Source organism: Cricetulus griseus, chromosome 3 (genome assembly GCF_003668045.3).
Source record: "Cricetulus griseus strain 17A/GY chromosome 3, alternate assembly CriGri-PICRH-1.0, whole genome shotgun sequence".
Lineage (NCBI taxonomy): Eukaryota > Metazoa > Chordata > Mammalia > Rodentia > Cricetidae > Cricetulus > Cricetulus griseus.
Window position 1 is genome coordinate 131,559,773 of NC_048596.1, and position 16,214 is coordinate 131,575,986.

Genomic DNA, 16,214 nt, shown 5'->3' on the forward strand with positions numbered 1-16,214 from the left:
CATTCTTTGTGAATTTATTTTAGCTATTTGAAAGATCCTGTCTCAGAACTCATTGAGCAAGCCTAAGTGCACTATGGGTAATGTCCTACTGGTGCCAAAAGCTGTCCCTTCTCAAAAACTTTGTAGTATATGGAGTACAAATTCACTCAGGACTCCTTTTATGGATTCTGAATATTTGCATTTTCACTTTTAAAAACTGCTTTGTCATCTGAGATCCAGAGGCCATAAGGATGGTCAACTGTCCAGCAAGTTGCTAATTACTTCCTTCATGATCCTGTTTAAGTCAGTCACGCCCCAAAGGGACTTTCCTTGCTCCACCTCAAAAGGAAAACCTTACAGAGTCTCTTCATAGAGCCAAAGAAGGGGAGGAAGAGATAACTGGCAAAAGGGCTTCTTTTTCAGAAGTACCTCAACCAAGTCTCACAGAGGAGAGAAGTAACCACTGACCCTTAAAAAGGAAAGGCTACACAGCTGCAGGCGCTGCTGTGTCCACACAGGGCAAACAAGCTCCTCGGTGAAAACTTAAAGCTTGGCAATGTCAGCAAACAGCACGGAACATAAACATAAGGGGGAATGCGCCTTCTAGTGACCAAAACTGGAACTGCAGCTGGCTACACTGCCTCACTCATCAAAGATGACCAACCATTCAAGATTCCCATTCTTAAAGGGTCCTTGCTGCACTGACCTGATGGCACTTTCAGGCAGCCCACATCTAGTAAATCATCTTTGAAAAGTTTGTCCCTCGGGAGTTTTTCCTGAGACAGAGTTTGTCTCTACAGTCAGTCTGGCCTGGAATGTACTACAGAATCCAGGCTATCCTCAAGATCCCTCAATATATTTATTCCATGCCTCAGCCTCCCAAGTGCCAGGATGACAGGCTGCCTATGAGATTTGTATAAATATTCCCCAGAGACGGTTGATGGCTTCCAGATCTGGTATGTTGGCTAACAGTCTTACGCAGATATGAAGTGCAGCCCTAATGTTTCAAAACCAATGCTAAGCAAGGCTCCTTCTGGACTAAATTGCTATTATTTCTCTCTTCCGTGAAAGGCCTAATAATAGATCTGTAACCACTCAAATATACTTGTTACATAAAGGGCTTCCATTGTGTCCATGATCCAGATAACTATGAGCAACTACCTGTTAGAATGGAGGGATGTGATAAAAAAATCAACATTTTCCGTCTATCAGTAAGCTATGATAATTATTCAAGACATTTCAGCATGGGAAACATACAAAAAGCTATTCTGGATTTAATGTGGTCTGCAATTTATTAATTTTCAGCAACTGTTTATGTTGCCAACAAAATCCAACATGGCAAACTCAACACAGGAACTATTCTCTACAGATAGATCAGACTATGACGGTGTTACATTCATGACTTACAGATGATGGAAGTCTAACCCCACTTACAGAAGTGGGGTTAGTTGGCAAAATAACCCCACCCCATTCCCTGATGGCTGAAGCTGAAGAGACACGGTGTGACTCAGGCAGGACTTTTTTTTTGTTTTTTTTTTTTTTTTTGTTTTTTCAAGACAGGGTTTCTCTGTGGCTTTGGAGCCTATCCTGGCACTCACTCTGGAGACCAGGCTGGCCTCGGACTCACAAAGATCCGTCAGGCGGACTTTCAATAGTGGACTTCCGCCATTTTGTTTTTCTGGCTTTAAGATTACCTTTTCTCTTTATGGAAAAAAAAATTCTAGGTTCTTGTGGTTCAGTGTTCCATTTCTTTATTTTACCTTCATCAAGGCAAGCCAAGTACAGATGCTGTACATTAAAAACATAAATACAACTCTCATACCACATCCATTTCCACACAAAGGACTTGTTCTACACACTGCTCTCCGAAGCACATAACCACAGTTAAATGTACAAAGAGCCATCCGCCGGTCCCACATAGCCAACTCCAATCAGTAAGACATCGATTAGTGTCCATATTCCCAGGCCACCAAAGCTGAAGAGCTTGCCGAGGCCTTCACGCCACTGGCCCAGGTAGAAGCGATCTGCTCCAAATCCCCCGAGGGTGATGCTGCAAAAGAAAAACAGAATGGCCCCAACTCCATTAGTGCAGTCGGGTGGTTACTGTCATGGTAGGAAAGGGTTCAAGAGGACCTAACTCCCGAGAGTGCACATTTACAACACCAAATAATCATGGACAAGAAGGCTGCGAATGATAAACAACGAGTTCAGCATGTATGACACCCGGGTTCAATTCTTGGTGGCAGGGGAAAATTAGGAAACACACAATTTTTAGCTCCATTGAAATCCAATGTTTTCTTACTGCAGGGACCCAGCCTGCAGAGTGCTGGTGTGAAGTGGGGAACTGAGTCTTGAGGCAGCTGACACACCTGGCAAACTCATATCAAGTCACCTAATCTTAGTTACTTCTCCCTAGAGATTTAGCGCTGAGTGATTCTTAAATTTTCTTTAAATTCTGGGATCCAACAAAGCTGGTCTATAACAGGAAAACTCCAAGCATAGCAAGTGCAGAGGAGAGGTGCCAAGCTCCAACAGGTACCCACCCATGGGCTACTCTGCTGGTGTCCTACCCCCTCCCCAGTGCAGAGCAGTCTGTATCCAGAGGAAGGTTCTGCATCTCAGCCAACCTTCTTGTCATTATCCCTAAACAACAAATGACAAGCGTTGACACTGGATTTCATAAGCCATCTCAGGATGGAAGGTGAATGGATAGGATGTACACGGGTCTGTGCAAGCACTACACTATTTGATAAAAGGGACTTGAGTGCCCATGATTTTGGTATCTGAGGGGGCCGTGGAACCAATGGCATTTTGGAGAAACCCGCAGACATCTTCTCTTTGGAGTAAATGTTCTGAATAACCCATGTTGAGCTGTGACAAAAGAGCTTTCAAAATTCCAGTCAGTTGTTCAGTGTAGCACATGATATAAAATGTTGACAACCTTAGGGATCCCAGGTGAGGAGTGTCATGGGAACTTTCAATCACCTTTGCAATTTTTCTGTTAGACTAAATTGTTTTAAATTAAGATGAGGTCTGGTTTGTTGTTTCACCAGGCCTGATGGCTCACACCCATAACCCCAGCGCTTAGAGGCTGAGATAGGATTGTGTTAGGGTGAAGCCTGTGTGGACGACATAGTAAGTTCCATGCCACCCAGAACTACACAGGAAGAACCTATCTCAAAAACAAAAAGAATAAACACAGCAATCTGAAAGTCAGTCGTGAATTTTAATTTCAGTCACTGCAGACAAAGCCCACAGCCAGACAGTTACTGGAACATATTTGTGCTTCTGAGTTTCCATCATGGTTTGCTCTTTTAGTTTTCAATTATCCCTTTCCCCAGACCGGGTTCTTCTCTTTCCTCAGTCTAGATCCTAACACAGAGGCCCTGTCGCCACCAAGGGGACCTTCGGCAATGCCTGGAGAGATCCTGATAACCAAAACTGGAGTGTTCTGACAATTAGTAGTTCAGTCAGCATGCCAGCAGGCATTCCAGTAGGTACAGGACAGCCTCAAGACAAAGAATTTGGCCCAAAATATAAAGTAGACAGATGAGGAACAGTGCCCAGAGTCACACACTGCAGGCCTCAGGGTCTTGGGCCTAATCTAAGACTTCAGATGTGAAGGGCCTAACTTACTACCAATCACTTCACTAAAGTCTCTCCTGGTTTCTCCTTTTGTGAGAAGAGCTGGTACAATTCTTTTAGACACTGTCGAAAAGCTTAATAATATACAAGTATATTTTCTTTTCTTCTGTGCATGAAGTATACGGTGTATGTGTGTGCAGAGTGTGTGGGGGGGGCTAACTTGAGCTGCTTTACTCTATTATTAATCACCTCATCACTTGACTGCCCCTGACACTCACCCAGCCCCTGGGAACCCCTGGGACCCAGCATGCACTGCTGCAGTGGGTACTGGGAATCTCAACTCAAGTTCTCATGCTTGTCAGCAAGCACTCCACAAACTGAATTATCTATCTCCCACCCAGTACTTGCTCACTTTTATGCAAGAGTTACAGATATACAACTGTCTAGACAGCAAAATTATAGGTAATTTAAAGTATTTTTCATGGGCCAGTGAGATGGCTCAGTAGGTTCAGGTACTTGAATCAAAAGCCTGGTGACTCAGGTCTAATTCCCAGAACCCAAGCAGTAGAGGAAGGAGAGAACCAACTCTACAGGATTGCCCTCTGGCCTCCACATGTGTGCTGTGCAAACACGCATACATGCATGCATATACACACAGACCCCCAAAATGTTTAAATTAAATTTTTTTCTTCATTTTCTTTTTTTTTCTAGTTTTCAGTTTGAGCATATTACTTCTCTTTCTAGAAATTACTTACAATATACATTATAGACCTGTTTCAAACAGTGCACAGTATTTTAGTGAGTTGGGTGGGTGTCTGGCTTTCTCTAATAACAGTGTGTAACAGTAGTTCCAGCAAGTCACATCTTGGGGTAGGGTAGGAGGGCAGCTAATGCCGCTCAGTTCCACAGAGTTCCATCTAACCTCTTAGCATCTATCTACCGTAAAGTGGGGGGCTCAGGTGAAGATGAGCCTGGCTGAGTACAATGCCTGAAGATCCCAGGAGCATTTAAAGTCAACAGGACCAAAGCTTACCTCAGAGCTAGAGCAGTTGACCATTTATAGCCTCCAGTCCAGTTACAATACAGCAGTTTTGGGAAAGTCCGGTTACCTTACCAAAAACAAAATTTTTTTTTTACACTGAAACATGGGCACATACAATACTACTCTCCTAGAGACTTACTTACGAACAATAATAGTATTGTAATATAGAATTTGAAAGAAACTGAAATCCCTTTACAAAAACATTGTATGTCGAACAGCATAAAACAAAACCCCTGCCACTCAATAAACAGATGCAGTGCCTACATTAGTTAACTTAGGGATGACCATGTGGGGAGAAAGATAAAACCCAATCTACCATATACCATCTACCAAATGAATTCCAGAAGGACCAGACCTAAATATGAAAAGCCAAATTTGACTTTAAAAAAAAAATGCCTTCTACCTTTATGAACCCAGGATAGGAAACCAATAAAAACACATCATTAAAGAGGCTGATTCCAAAACTTAAACTTTTGACTCCAAGTACAGTTCTGTCCGTGACAGCTGGAGAGGTGGCTCCAGGGATAAAGAAGAATGTGAGATAAAGCGTAAGACCAGAGTTTGCATCTCCAGATCTCACTGAAAAGCTGAACAGGCATGCAATCCTAGCACTGAGGAGGCAGGTACAGGAAAGCCCCCGGGCCAGCTGACTAGCCAGAGCTGGAACTGGTGTGTTCTGGGCTTAGTAAGAGATCCCCCCACCAATAGAATGGAGAGTAATCAAGGAAGGCACCCAACACCAATTCCAGGCCTCCATGTGACCCCCACCCCACACCCCATTCTGTTCATCATCAAAGATCTTCCAAGGAAAATGGAGTTCACAACCTGGGAAAGAACCTTAGGGCTATGGAAGGTTGCTACAAGTAATGTAATAAATGCAAGCAACTCTCAGTAGAAGACACCAGGTACTAGAGAAGAGCTGGGTTATTAAGAGCAGTTTGTACTATCCATTGCTAGGAACATAATAAAGGCAGCCATCCTGGAAGACAAAGTTAAGGGCAAACATTCTCCTGGAGGAAGCAGGGACTAAAGTTCAGATGATGAGTCACTTCTGTGAAGATACAGCAATGTCCTCAGGAAGATAACATGCCATCAGTATTGACTGGTAACTAACCCTGGTGAGCTTCAATCTGTTTTAGACCTGAGATAGTTTGCTCACTGCTCCCTTGAACTCTGTTCCTTACCCAGGCAATGAATGTGGTCTCGTACTGTGCAGTTGGCAAGATAGCGCTGCCGAGGACAAGCCACTGTCATGCAGCTTGTGGAATTGGTACACTCATAGTCTGTTTCAGGAAGCTGCCAGCAAAACCTGCAAGTCATGTTGATGATGAAGTTCCTCTGGGGGTTGAGGTCTTGATCCTAAGGACCAAAGCACAAAGTGAATGGGTTATAATATGGCAGCTTGTTACAACATCTATAGACCACAGTCACATGACACTAAATTCCTGAAACAGTTATATTTAGGACCTGGCAGGAAGTAAAGGAAGCAGGTTCATAAGTAGCATCAAGGGGGGGGGGCAAGATTTATACAGTTTATCTAAAGAAAAAAGGCTATGGACTGGGTGTGGTGGTGCATGGTTTTAAACCCTAGCACTTGGGAGGCAGAGGCAGGTGGATCACTGTAAGTTTAAGGCCAGCTTGTTCTACAGAGTGAGTTCTAAGACAGCCAGAGTTACATAGTGAGACCCCTTCTTGAAAACAACAAAACAAAAACAAAGGAAGGAAGGAAGGAAAGGAGGGAGGGAGGGAGGGAGGGAGGGAGGAAGAGAGAGAGAAAGAAAGAAAGGAGAAGGGAAAAGGGTAGTGGTGGCATACTCCTTTAATCCCAACACCTTGGAGGCAGAGGCAGGTGGATCTCTGAGTTTAAGGCCAGCTTTGCCTATGTAGTGAGCTCTAGACAGCTAAGGCTACACAGAGAAACCGTGTCTCAAAAAAATAGAAAGAGTTGTTTCAGAATGGTATTTCATCACTTTTGTTAACTTTTAAATAGTATACATAAATGCACTTATTTGTTTTGTTTTATAAAGAGAGAAAAAAGTGTGTGGAGTTGGATGGGCACAGAGGTGGGAAGGAACTGGGAGAAGAAGCATGATCAGAATATATAATTGTAAGAAAACTTTTTCAATTAAAAGAGGAGGCTCCCCTCAAAAAAAAAAAAAAAAAAAAAGAACACTGTTCTTCCAGAAAACCCAGGTTCATTCATAGCACCCACATGGCGGCTCATAACCATCTCTAATTCCAGTTCTAGAGGATCTGATGTCGTCTTCTAGCCTCTGAGGGCTCAAGAGGCATGTGGCTGCAGAGATATACATGCAGGCAAAACACTTATACACTGAAAAAAAAGAAAAAGAGAGAGAGAGAGAGAGGGGGGGGGAAGGAGAGGGAGAGGGAGGAGGGGGGAAGAGGAAGAGGAAGAGAATGAGATGTGCACTTTCTATCACTTCAGCACCTCAGGGCTCAGAAGAAACATGTGACAGATAGAGCTTTGAGTTACTGCCATCATGTGGCTCTCAGGTGGACTGCATGGTGGTTGATGTGTCAAGTGTTCATGAGCATAAGTAACACCCCAGAAGAGACTGAGTCAGGAAAGGGTAAACACAACTTAGAACTGAGGTGAGGCCATGTGCTGTGCTCATATAAGAATCAGATTGGGGCCAGAGCTCAGTGCCTCTCAACAAAGACAATCACCTGAGCTTTCCATCTACTGGGTAGGTTCACTCCCGTATTTTCCCAGAGAGCTACCAGGTATCCCATGCATCTACTCAACCCATCTTTACACCACTAGGAACGAGACAGGGTAGAAAGAAGAAAAACATATGGGAACATGGGAATGAGGCCCTTTGCTCTGAGATCTAGTTTATGTTTCCTGCAGCTTAACAGTTAAAAATCTCATGTCAACCCATAAAACCCAAACCGTCTAGAGACAAAGTTCCCTTCCCTAAGACTAGACCAAGTACACACTCAAGGCCAGAACGTCTGGAGCCTTGTCTATACCTGTATTAGGATTCCTCTTTCATCCCCCAGCACATTCTACGAAACCACTGCACAATTTCATTTCAAAGGCTTTAGGAAAACTAAATAAGCCAGGTCACACTTTTCATTTACATTTTAAACCAGGAGATTCTTTAAATCTTGTTGTAAATTACAGCCTTTAAATAGTGTAACTTAGAAAGTTACAGGATCATATACAAAGCCACTGTAAAGACGCCCAAGTGAAACTCTTAAGAAAACAGCAACCTTGTCTTGGAGTACACAGTATTCTTTTCTTAACTCTCTCAACACCCACTCTTAAGTCTAAAGTGAGCACACTACATATCTCTACTTTAATAAACTTTGCTTCACTCCAACTTGAGGTAGAACTCTTCTCTGTGGGGCCTAGCCATGGACATGGTTTTATCTAAATGATGGAACACTGGCCACAGTGCTATGCTGCCTCCCACCACTGACAAGACTGATCCCTTTGCAAGTTCACCTTCGGTAAAAGGACATTACCATCCCTCTGTGGCCCAGTTCTCACTACTAAGAACAAGACACTCATGAAAGACTTGGGCTAGTACACTGACACCTTCCAATCCCACAAAGCAACACTGCCAACCAATCAACCAGACTGTTTGAAAACATTACAACTCAAACAGGTATAACCTGGTATAGAAGGAGGTGGAAGATTTTACTTATAGTTATGTTTATTTCATTGTGGTATGTATGTGTTCTCATGTGTGTCCACTTGTGTACCTGCACGTGGAAGACAGAGACTGACATGCAGTCTCTTCCCTGATAGTTCTCTACAGAACCTGGAGTTCCAAATTCAGGTTCTCAGGCTTACACAACAATTGCTTTACCGACTAAGCCGTCATCCAGTCCTAGATTCAGCTAGAAGGGCTGGCCAGCCAGCCCTCAAGGTCCTCTTGTGTCTGCCTTTCCAGCGCTGGGATTACAGGTGCACACAACCATGTCTAGAGTTTTACACTGGTGCTGGGGATCCAAACTCAGTCTTTGTCCTTGCACAGCAAGTACCTTACCAAGTGAGCTATCGTCTCAGCCCAAGACTTTCATTTTTGGAAAATTAAAAATTGGCTGTGGGTCAGGTGTTGTTGAGGGCAGGGCCTAATGCATATGAAGCATGTGTTCTACCACTGAGATATACTCCTAGAACCAAATGCAATAGTTAATACTTTGCAGGAGAGATGGCTCAGTGGTTAAGAGCACTGGTTGCTCTTCCAGAGTTCAATTCCAGCACCCACATGGCAGCTCACAACTGTAACTCCAGTTCTAGGGTACCCGGCACTTTCACACAGACATACATGCAGGCAGAACACCAATGTACATGAATAAAATAAATAAATAAATTTAAAAAAAGAAAAAATACTTTGCAGCAGTCACAAAAGACCACAATCAAATTATTTCTGGATATATCCCAGCACATGTCTGATTCTGACCAGTGTAAGCTACATTTTTAATGCTATACTCCATGCAGTTGGAATGAGTAAACTACAATACTTACAACGCAGGTAACAGAAGGTTTCACTGTACAGTCAAAAGTGACAGGCTTCCCATAAGTACAGGAGAAATTGGTCGCACACTCTATACAGTCTGCAGGAAGGCGGCTACACAAACCATTGCTTGGACACTTCATCATGTAAGGGGGGATTTCAGTACTTTCTGTGAGGTGGGAGAGCAGCTTATTCTCTATGAATAGTGATCAGAAGAAGAGTGAAAGACAGTGGAGAGACATCATTAGCCATAAACGACAATTTTCTAAGGTGGAGACACCAACTATTAGCAATGACACATGTACCCATTGGACACCTGCAATCTAAGAGGGGTTCTGTCACCAGCTAGCTAGAACCTGGTAACTTGTGTGACATTAGTAAAAGCCATTTCATCCGTGTCTACCAAGTGGCTATGAAAACTGAAAGTGCTCATTGATAAAAGAATGCAGGGAAAGTGCTGGATCCAAGTTAAAGGACTCAACAGCTCCAGGTGCACAGGTGAAAAACTAGAGCTTGGACAAGGCAGAGTCAGTCCATGCAAAATCCCAGAGGGAGTATTTGACAGAACCAGAACCAGAATACACATCTCTTCAAATCCAACGCAATGTCCTTTTACTGGTAGAATTTACTGGTAGAAAAATGAGACCACTGATACCCAATTCTAGAAAATAACTGTTGTTAGTAGGTATGCCAAAATAATAATCGAAATACCTCTGCCAGTTTCAAGTCCAAGTCACTGAAATATGGAACTTTAAAAGCCCACAGAGCCAGCATCCACTTAGCAAAACAGGAATACTTGAAAAATGGACCAAAGTGGTCAACTCTGTAAAATAAATAACATTTTCCCCCAATAACTATCTCCATGAGACCTGAGGCTGGACGGTTCAAATCACAAAACGGAAATGGTCACAGGTCAGGCTAACTACAGTGGCCGGAAAGATTGAGGAAACAAAGGCCCCAAAGGGGTAATATCCTCTAGCTCTCAATAGTACGACCCCACCCACCCGGCTTATACTCCAGGTATTCAATCAGCCTTCGAACAGCATTGGGGAGGCACTGTAGACTTCTTATTTTTAATTCAAAGGAAAGTAGCAGTGGTTAAGGAACTGGGAGACAGTAGAAAATAATAAACAGAAATGAGGAGTGTGGGGCTGGATGAAGAGGTGAGTCATAGATTTCAAAAAGGAATCAAATATCAAACCGGTGGCTATCTGCCCTTAATTTGCATATCTAAATAACACATTAAACGGCCAAAATAGAAAGGTGACTTGTTATCTAAAGAAATGTTTATCGAAAACAGAGAAAGGGGAAACCTATTCGATAGAAATATGCACATTTACCAGAATAGAAAATGTCTAGTACCTGCTGCCCTGGGAACTATTGTGAATGTGCGTGTTGGGCCCGGATCCTTTATTGACTGAGCCAGCGGCTGCGAATGCTCTAAATTTAAGGATCCTACAATTAGAGAAACATGTTATCCTGGGATATGGTACCCTTGGTTTGTGTGCTACTCGGGTAGGGGCTGCGCAGGGCAGATATGGTTCGTGAAACGGAAACGACCGGGAGGACTGGGGTTCTGGGCTACGGCCGCTAGGGAACGCGGGGCTTTCCGGCCCGGCTGGAGCGCGGCGCGGCCTCCGCCCGGAGGGCTGGGGCGCCCGGTCGTCTGTCGCCGGCCTCCCGCGGGTCCTGGGGCCCTCGTGCCACCAGCTCTCCAGGTGCGGCCCCCGGCCTTGAACTCACCATCGCCCGACAGAATGTAGCACTGGGAGAGGAAGAGCAGCACGCGGGACAGGCGGCGGACAGACCGCAGCGGCTCCGCCGCAGCCTCCATCTTGCCGGTGCGCGTGCGCACTTCCGGGCCAGGAGGCGGGGCTGTGGGGCGCGCCGAAGGGGGCGTGTCCGGGCGCGGCCCGCAGGCGCACTGCTGCTGGGCTCCGGCTCTGTGGTGGGCACCGCGGGTTTCCAGCACGGTGGCCCACGGCCGGAGGTGACTGGGACCTGAATCGCCCTCACGCTCTTTGAAGAGGGGTCCCTCTCTTTCCACTGGGAGACGGCGGTAATGATGTTACCCATTTGATTTCAGCTGACCCATACAGCTAGGGAAGTAGCTCCAAGAGGGACAGGTGGTCAGGACCCAGGACTTTGGCTTTACTACGTTTCACCAAAGCCTAACTTTGGGGGACACACGGTTCTTACAGTTCCTCTGAGACTGGAAAAAACAGGCCAGGCCTCAGGGACCTAGGACAAGAGCCGAATGTGAGGGATTTTTTTACGTAAGAAGAATCCCAGCCCTGCCTGACCAAGAGAAACCACCAACCTTGAGGAGGGGAGCTGCTCTCGGCAACCTGCACTGTTTCCATCACACATACCTCAGGAAACATGCTGTTGATATGCCTCTTCTTCCCTATGCCTGTATTTTGCTGACAAGCACTCTGGAGTCCCCAAACTCCCCATTCTCCCACTTGTACATCTGATAAGTGATAAAGTACATGAAATGGCGCCTGGCATCCAACAAAACCAAAGTAAACGTTAGCTTTAAAAATGGTCACAATTTGCACTCTACCCCTTCACACTGCTCTCATCTATGACACTAACTGATTAATATGTCAAAGACAGGTTCCTTTCTGCACTTAATTTGAATTCTGCAGCACCTACTGAAATAAACCTGTAACTAAATTCTCTTTGGCATACAGCTATTTTAATTATGTTCCAAGACAGTAAGGTTTGGAACCTAATTAAATCCTTTCAGTTAAAATCAGAAATACAGGGGCTGGAGAGTCAAGAGTACTGGCTGCTCTTCCAGAGGACCTAGGTTGGATTTCCTGCACCCACATGTTGGTTCACAACCATCCATAAGTAGAGTTCCAGGGATCTGGTACCCTCTTCTGGCCTCTGTAGGCATCATGCACTCCTGTAGTGCACAGACAAACAGGCAGACAAAACAACCATACACATAAAATAATAAAAAATAATTTAAAAACTATCAGAAATACAGTCCAGAGGCAGACATAGTTGAGATCCTATCTCATTAAAAAAAAAAAGTCTGAAATACACTTGATTCAACAAATAAGTGAAACTCCCCAGTAATTCAAACCTAGGAAAGCAAATGTGGCGTGGCATATACATTGCAGAGGTTCTAGAAACACTGTGCGATGCATTTTATTTGGGACTTTACTTTTTTCTAATGATAAATAAGAAATTGTGGTTTAGAAGCAGTAAAACTGCAACTCTTAGCCTACAAGACAAATAACAGATTCCACAAAATTTCTTTGAGGTTCATATTCCTTTGTCACTAACAAAATATTAGTACTTCTCTTAACATTGCTAAATGATGTAACAATTCCAACCTTGGACATGAAATTTTAGTGTAATCTTTAGTAAAACAGCCATAGAAATACCTGAGACATGTGTATTAGAAAATAAGACACACACACACACACACATACCCATGTTCAAAAAGGACCATGGGCTTTTATTTAAAGTCTATTTTTGTTGTTGGTTGAGAGGTGGCAATTGCTGGGGATGAGCCCAGGGCCTCATACATGCAAGGCAGATGCTGTAGTCACAAACCTACAGCCCCCAGCCTGGAAGCATGACTACTGAGAAACAACACAGCATAACTTTGATAATTCTCACTAGTGTTTCCCTCTTTGAATGAATACCATTTTACCAGTGAGGTCTCTGAAGTCTTGATCTCTTGTGAATTTCTCCAGCTTCTCCTATTTAGTCTCAGAACACAATGAATTAAAATAAAATATGTATATATCAAATAATCATTTTCCTTTTAGATGGACTCATTAGTAGCCCCAAGGTTCTTAGAAGTACTAATATCTTAAGTTCTCAGAAAAACATAGAAATACAAGGAACAGACTTCAAAAGTCTTCCTCAGCATTTAGAGTACGCGATTTTTTTAGGTTCTTCAATTTTTCAATGACAGAAGCTACTGAAATTTCTCCATGAATTTTGTTGTCTCTTGTTCGAACATTTACTGCATTATTTATCTTTTCCTTTTCACCAACCACTGTAGAAAAGAAAGTGAAATAAACATGGTTAATATTAATGATTTACCTACCATGAAGTTAACAGTCATTTGGTTCAGTCTGAGTTTCCTCTCAATATTACTTACTAAACTTCAGTCTATTGAGCATTAGGTCCTCCCTCAATAGTTAAGTGTATTGAGGGGAGGGATGGCATCTATGCCTCTTTCCTGTCTAGTTCAGAATACACTATTGTGGTCTTGGGACACAAATGGGAAGGGAACTTTTACAGACATCTGATTCTTTCTATCCTATTTGATGATTCCAAGGAAATATCATGTGGCTGGATCCAGGCAAGCCAACCAGAATTTTATAGAATGTGGGGGAAAGCCTGTTTGTTCTAGTAATCTATCTGTGAGAAGATGCAGGAATCTGCACCCATGTTTCTTTCCACACAGAAAGAAGAAACTGTGAAGTGGAATTAAGAGACTATTCAAAAGTATAAAGGAAACAGAAGTATAAAGGAAACAGAGCAAAACAGGAAACAGAAATGGAGAGACATGGTCCTAGTGAGGGCTGAGTTCCTGGTTACCTTTTCAATAGCTTGGCTATTAATTCTACCTTTCTGGTCATCAGTCACTCTGGCACCTTTCCAGTAAGATAATACAAGATTTATAACACAAGAAAAAGCCTAATGGAAACATCCAATTCTTTCTACAAGGCAAACATTATCAGTGAACAACTGTTGACAGAACAACTCTAGGCATTTTATTTTTTCTTTTTGCTACAGAATCTTTTAACTTACAGGACATATCCATACCGTACCTCCAGGCATGTTAATATCAGTTTCTCTTGACTTTATTGTTAATTTTTATTTCTTTTTTTAAAACCAAATTTTTGGACTTTGTACCCAATTACATATCTCTGAGAATGTTACTTAATCATCTTTTCTTTTGATCATTTAAAATTTTGAATCTTTTCTACATATAGTTTAGCCCAAGTTTCTAATAAACCAGAAAATCAAAGGGGAGCATCTGGGCCTTGCATTAGGGTGGGGCAGGTGTCTGTCTCCATTTGGGCTTAAATGTTAACTGCTGCTAGTGATGCTGCACTACAGACTTCTTGTGGAGCTGCAGGACACTTCCTTGTACACTACAATTCAACAGTCAGCTTGACTTGGGATAAGTAGTTACAACATCTTCCTCCTTTTTATTTTCTTTAAGTAAAGCCCCAAGCCAAGCATCTGAAAAAGTGTATAAGTTTAAATTACCCAAAATAAAATTATACTGAGCCAGCTGTGCATTCCTTATCTTCTTATTTAGTGTACAACTCTCATCTAAGTCCACATCAGCCATAAAGCCTTCTTCAAAACATTCCTTGGACACCTAGAAGATAGAGAGATATGTCTGTCATTATGTTCTTTATGGTATCCAGACTCCATAGCAGTCCTGTTTCCCATATCCTAGTACTAACACCCTGTGCAGGGATTGCCATTTTGTTCAAATTTGGTCTGTGTGAGTCATAGAAAGGCATGGAAGGGAGGGCATATTACTACTAAATCTAGGTTGCCAAAGCCTGTGTTGGCAAGCCTAGGTTGACTCTCTCCAGATCCCTTGCTCTGGGGGGCATTTCAACAGCCTGAGAAGCAGCTCACACATGAGCATGGCGCCTGTGTCCTTAGCTGCAGCCTTGAGAGACACCATGATAGAACTTTAGCTTGGGGGCTGAAGAGATGGCTCAGCAGTTAAGAGCAAGCATTGCTCTTGCAGAGGACCCAAATTTGGTTCCCAGCACACACGTGATGTTCAGAACCCCACTCTCATCCCCATCTAGCTCCAGGGGCTCTGGTACCCTCTTCTAAACTCTTCGGGCACCAGGCACAAATATGGTGCACATATAGACAGGCAGGAAAACACTCATAGACAGAAAATGAATGAGCCAGGTGTAGTGATGCACGCCTTTAATCCCAGCACTCAGGAGGCAGAGACAGGAGGATCTCTGTGAGTTCCAGGCCAGCCTTGTTTATGTTCCAGGACAGCCAGAGCTACATAGAGAGATCATGTCTTTTAAAAAAGCCTACATAAGTAAATAAATTTTTTTTAAGTTTAAAAATAGAAAATAGAATCAACAAGTTAAGCTGCTCCCAGACTCTTGACCTCTCACCCCTGAAAGTAAGAAAATAAACATCTGTTGTTATAAACTGCAGATAATAAGGTATTCTTCCCCAATAAAGGCACAAGGGAAAGAGGAAGTGTGAAGTGCTCGAAAAATACCCATTTCTCAAAAACATTAAGAAAGCAGTTCTGATGCAGCTCCACAGACACAATTCATGTATTGTTCCCAATGACTGAAAGCACAGGTGTTGTCAACATGCTTATTATGTGTAACAGTCCTGGAACTCATGCTGTAGACTAGGCTGGCCTCAAACTCACAGATATCTGCCTGCCTCTGCCTCCCGAGTGCTGGGATTAAAGGTGTGGCATGTACTGCCGCTGCCGCCACCACCACCAGCAGTAGCATGCATGACATTTCAAGTCAATGACCTACACAGAATACATGGCAAGTTATTGTATACTTCAAATGTCTGTAATCTTACCTGAAGTGCATAATTTTCACAAGTTGGACCTACAGGAATGACCATTACCTGGCGAGGAGACAGCCAGAGAGGCCTGAAAAATATATAACATATGTGTGTTCAAAGTCATTTCCAAATGACCACTTATGTGATTAAAAGTAGCAACGCTTTCTCAGGGCGAGCTTTACAAGACAGTAGTATTGGTAAAATGGCACAGAAGCAAATGCAACTTTAAGTTGGCAGGTATCAGAGCAGACAGAGAAGGAAGCCTGAAATTTTGAGAGGAAAAGAGGGAGGACACGTTCTTGCACCCCTGGGCATCTATTCCAGAAGTCTTGTGTCTACCCAGCACCTGCACACTGATACCCACAGTGGCTTTACTTAGAACAGCTCCAGACTGAAAACACCCAATTGTGCTGCAACAGGTGAACAGTCCAGCATGGTCAACCACACTTTGGAATACCAAAAGCAATCACAGTGAACTGATAGAATAAAGATGGCTCTCGAGGAAATTCTAGTGAATGAAAAATAACCAATCAGAAGGTTGTATACTGCACGACCCC

General features: G+C 43.3%; 2 protein-coding genes across 6 annotated transcripts in view; both read right to left on the bottom strand.

Annotated features, from left to right (window-relative positions):
- Positions 1–1,713: 1,713 nt before the first annotated feature.
- Positions 1,714–11,187, bottom strand: Tm2d3 (TM2 domain containing 3). Of its 4 annotated transcripts, XM_027408093.2 has the most exons (6): positions 10,840–10,975; positions 10,459–10,551; positions 9,108–9,292; positions 5,791–5,965; positions 4,598–4,673; positions 1,714–2,029 (listed from the first exon to the last, which is right to left on the bottom strand). In XM_027408093.2, the coding sequence occupies exons 1-6, from the start codon at positions 10,928–10,930 to the stop codon at positions 1,864–1,866; spliced, it is 786 nt and encodes a 261-aa protein (XP_027263894.1). In that variant the 5' UTR covers positions 10,931–10,975; the 3' UTR covers positions 1,714–1,863. The 4 variants fall into 4 exon arrangements, with proteins under 4 accessions (XP_027263894.1, XP_027263895.1, XP_027263896.1 ...); XM_027408094.2 differs by lacking the exon at positions 10,459–10,551 and having other exon boundaries at positions 10,840–10,993; XM_027408095.2 differs by lacking the exon at positions 4,598–4,673 and having other exon boundaries at positions 10,840–10,976.
- Positions 11,188–12,532: 1,345 nt separating this feature from the next.
- Tars3 (threonyl-tRNA synthetase 3) overlaps positions 12,533–16,214 on the bottom strand; it is a 44,560-nt gene continuing 40,878 nt past the window's right edge. The window contains exons 17-19 of one of the 2 annotated variants that reach the window (XM_027408092.2): positions 15,673–15,745; positions 14,347–14,461; positions 12,533–13,120 (exon numbers count right to left, since the gene is read on the bottom strand). In XM_027408092.2, coding sequence (XP_027263893.1) covers positions 12,972–13,120; positions 14,347–14,461; positions 15,673–15,745 — 337 coding nt within the window. In that variant the 3' untranslated portion in view covers positions 12,533–12,971. Of the gene's footprint in view, positions 13,121–14,346; positions 14,462–15,672; positions 15,746–16,214 lie in introns of those variants that run through there. The other variant, XR_003483895.2, reaches the window with a different exon arrangement.

Bases quoted from the DNA above. Each gene is read 5' to 3' on its own strand.
- Tm2d3 (XM_027408093.2), bottom strand. From the start codon at position 10,930: ATGGAGGCTGCGGCGGAGCCGCTGCGGTCTGTCCGCCGCCTGTCCCGC. The intron at 10,552-10,839 runs GTGAGTTCAAGG...CTCTAATTGTAG, and splicing joins CTACATTCTGTCGGGCGATG to GATCCTTAAATTTAGAGCAT. The intron at 2,030-4,597 runs GTAAGCTTTGGT...TTTCTTTTGCAG, and splicing joins TCAACTGCTCTAGCTCTGAG to CATCACCCTCGGGGGATTTG.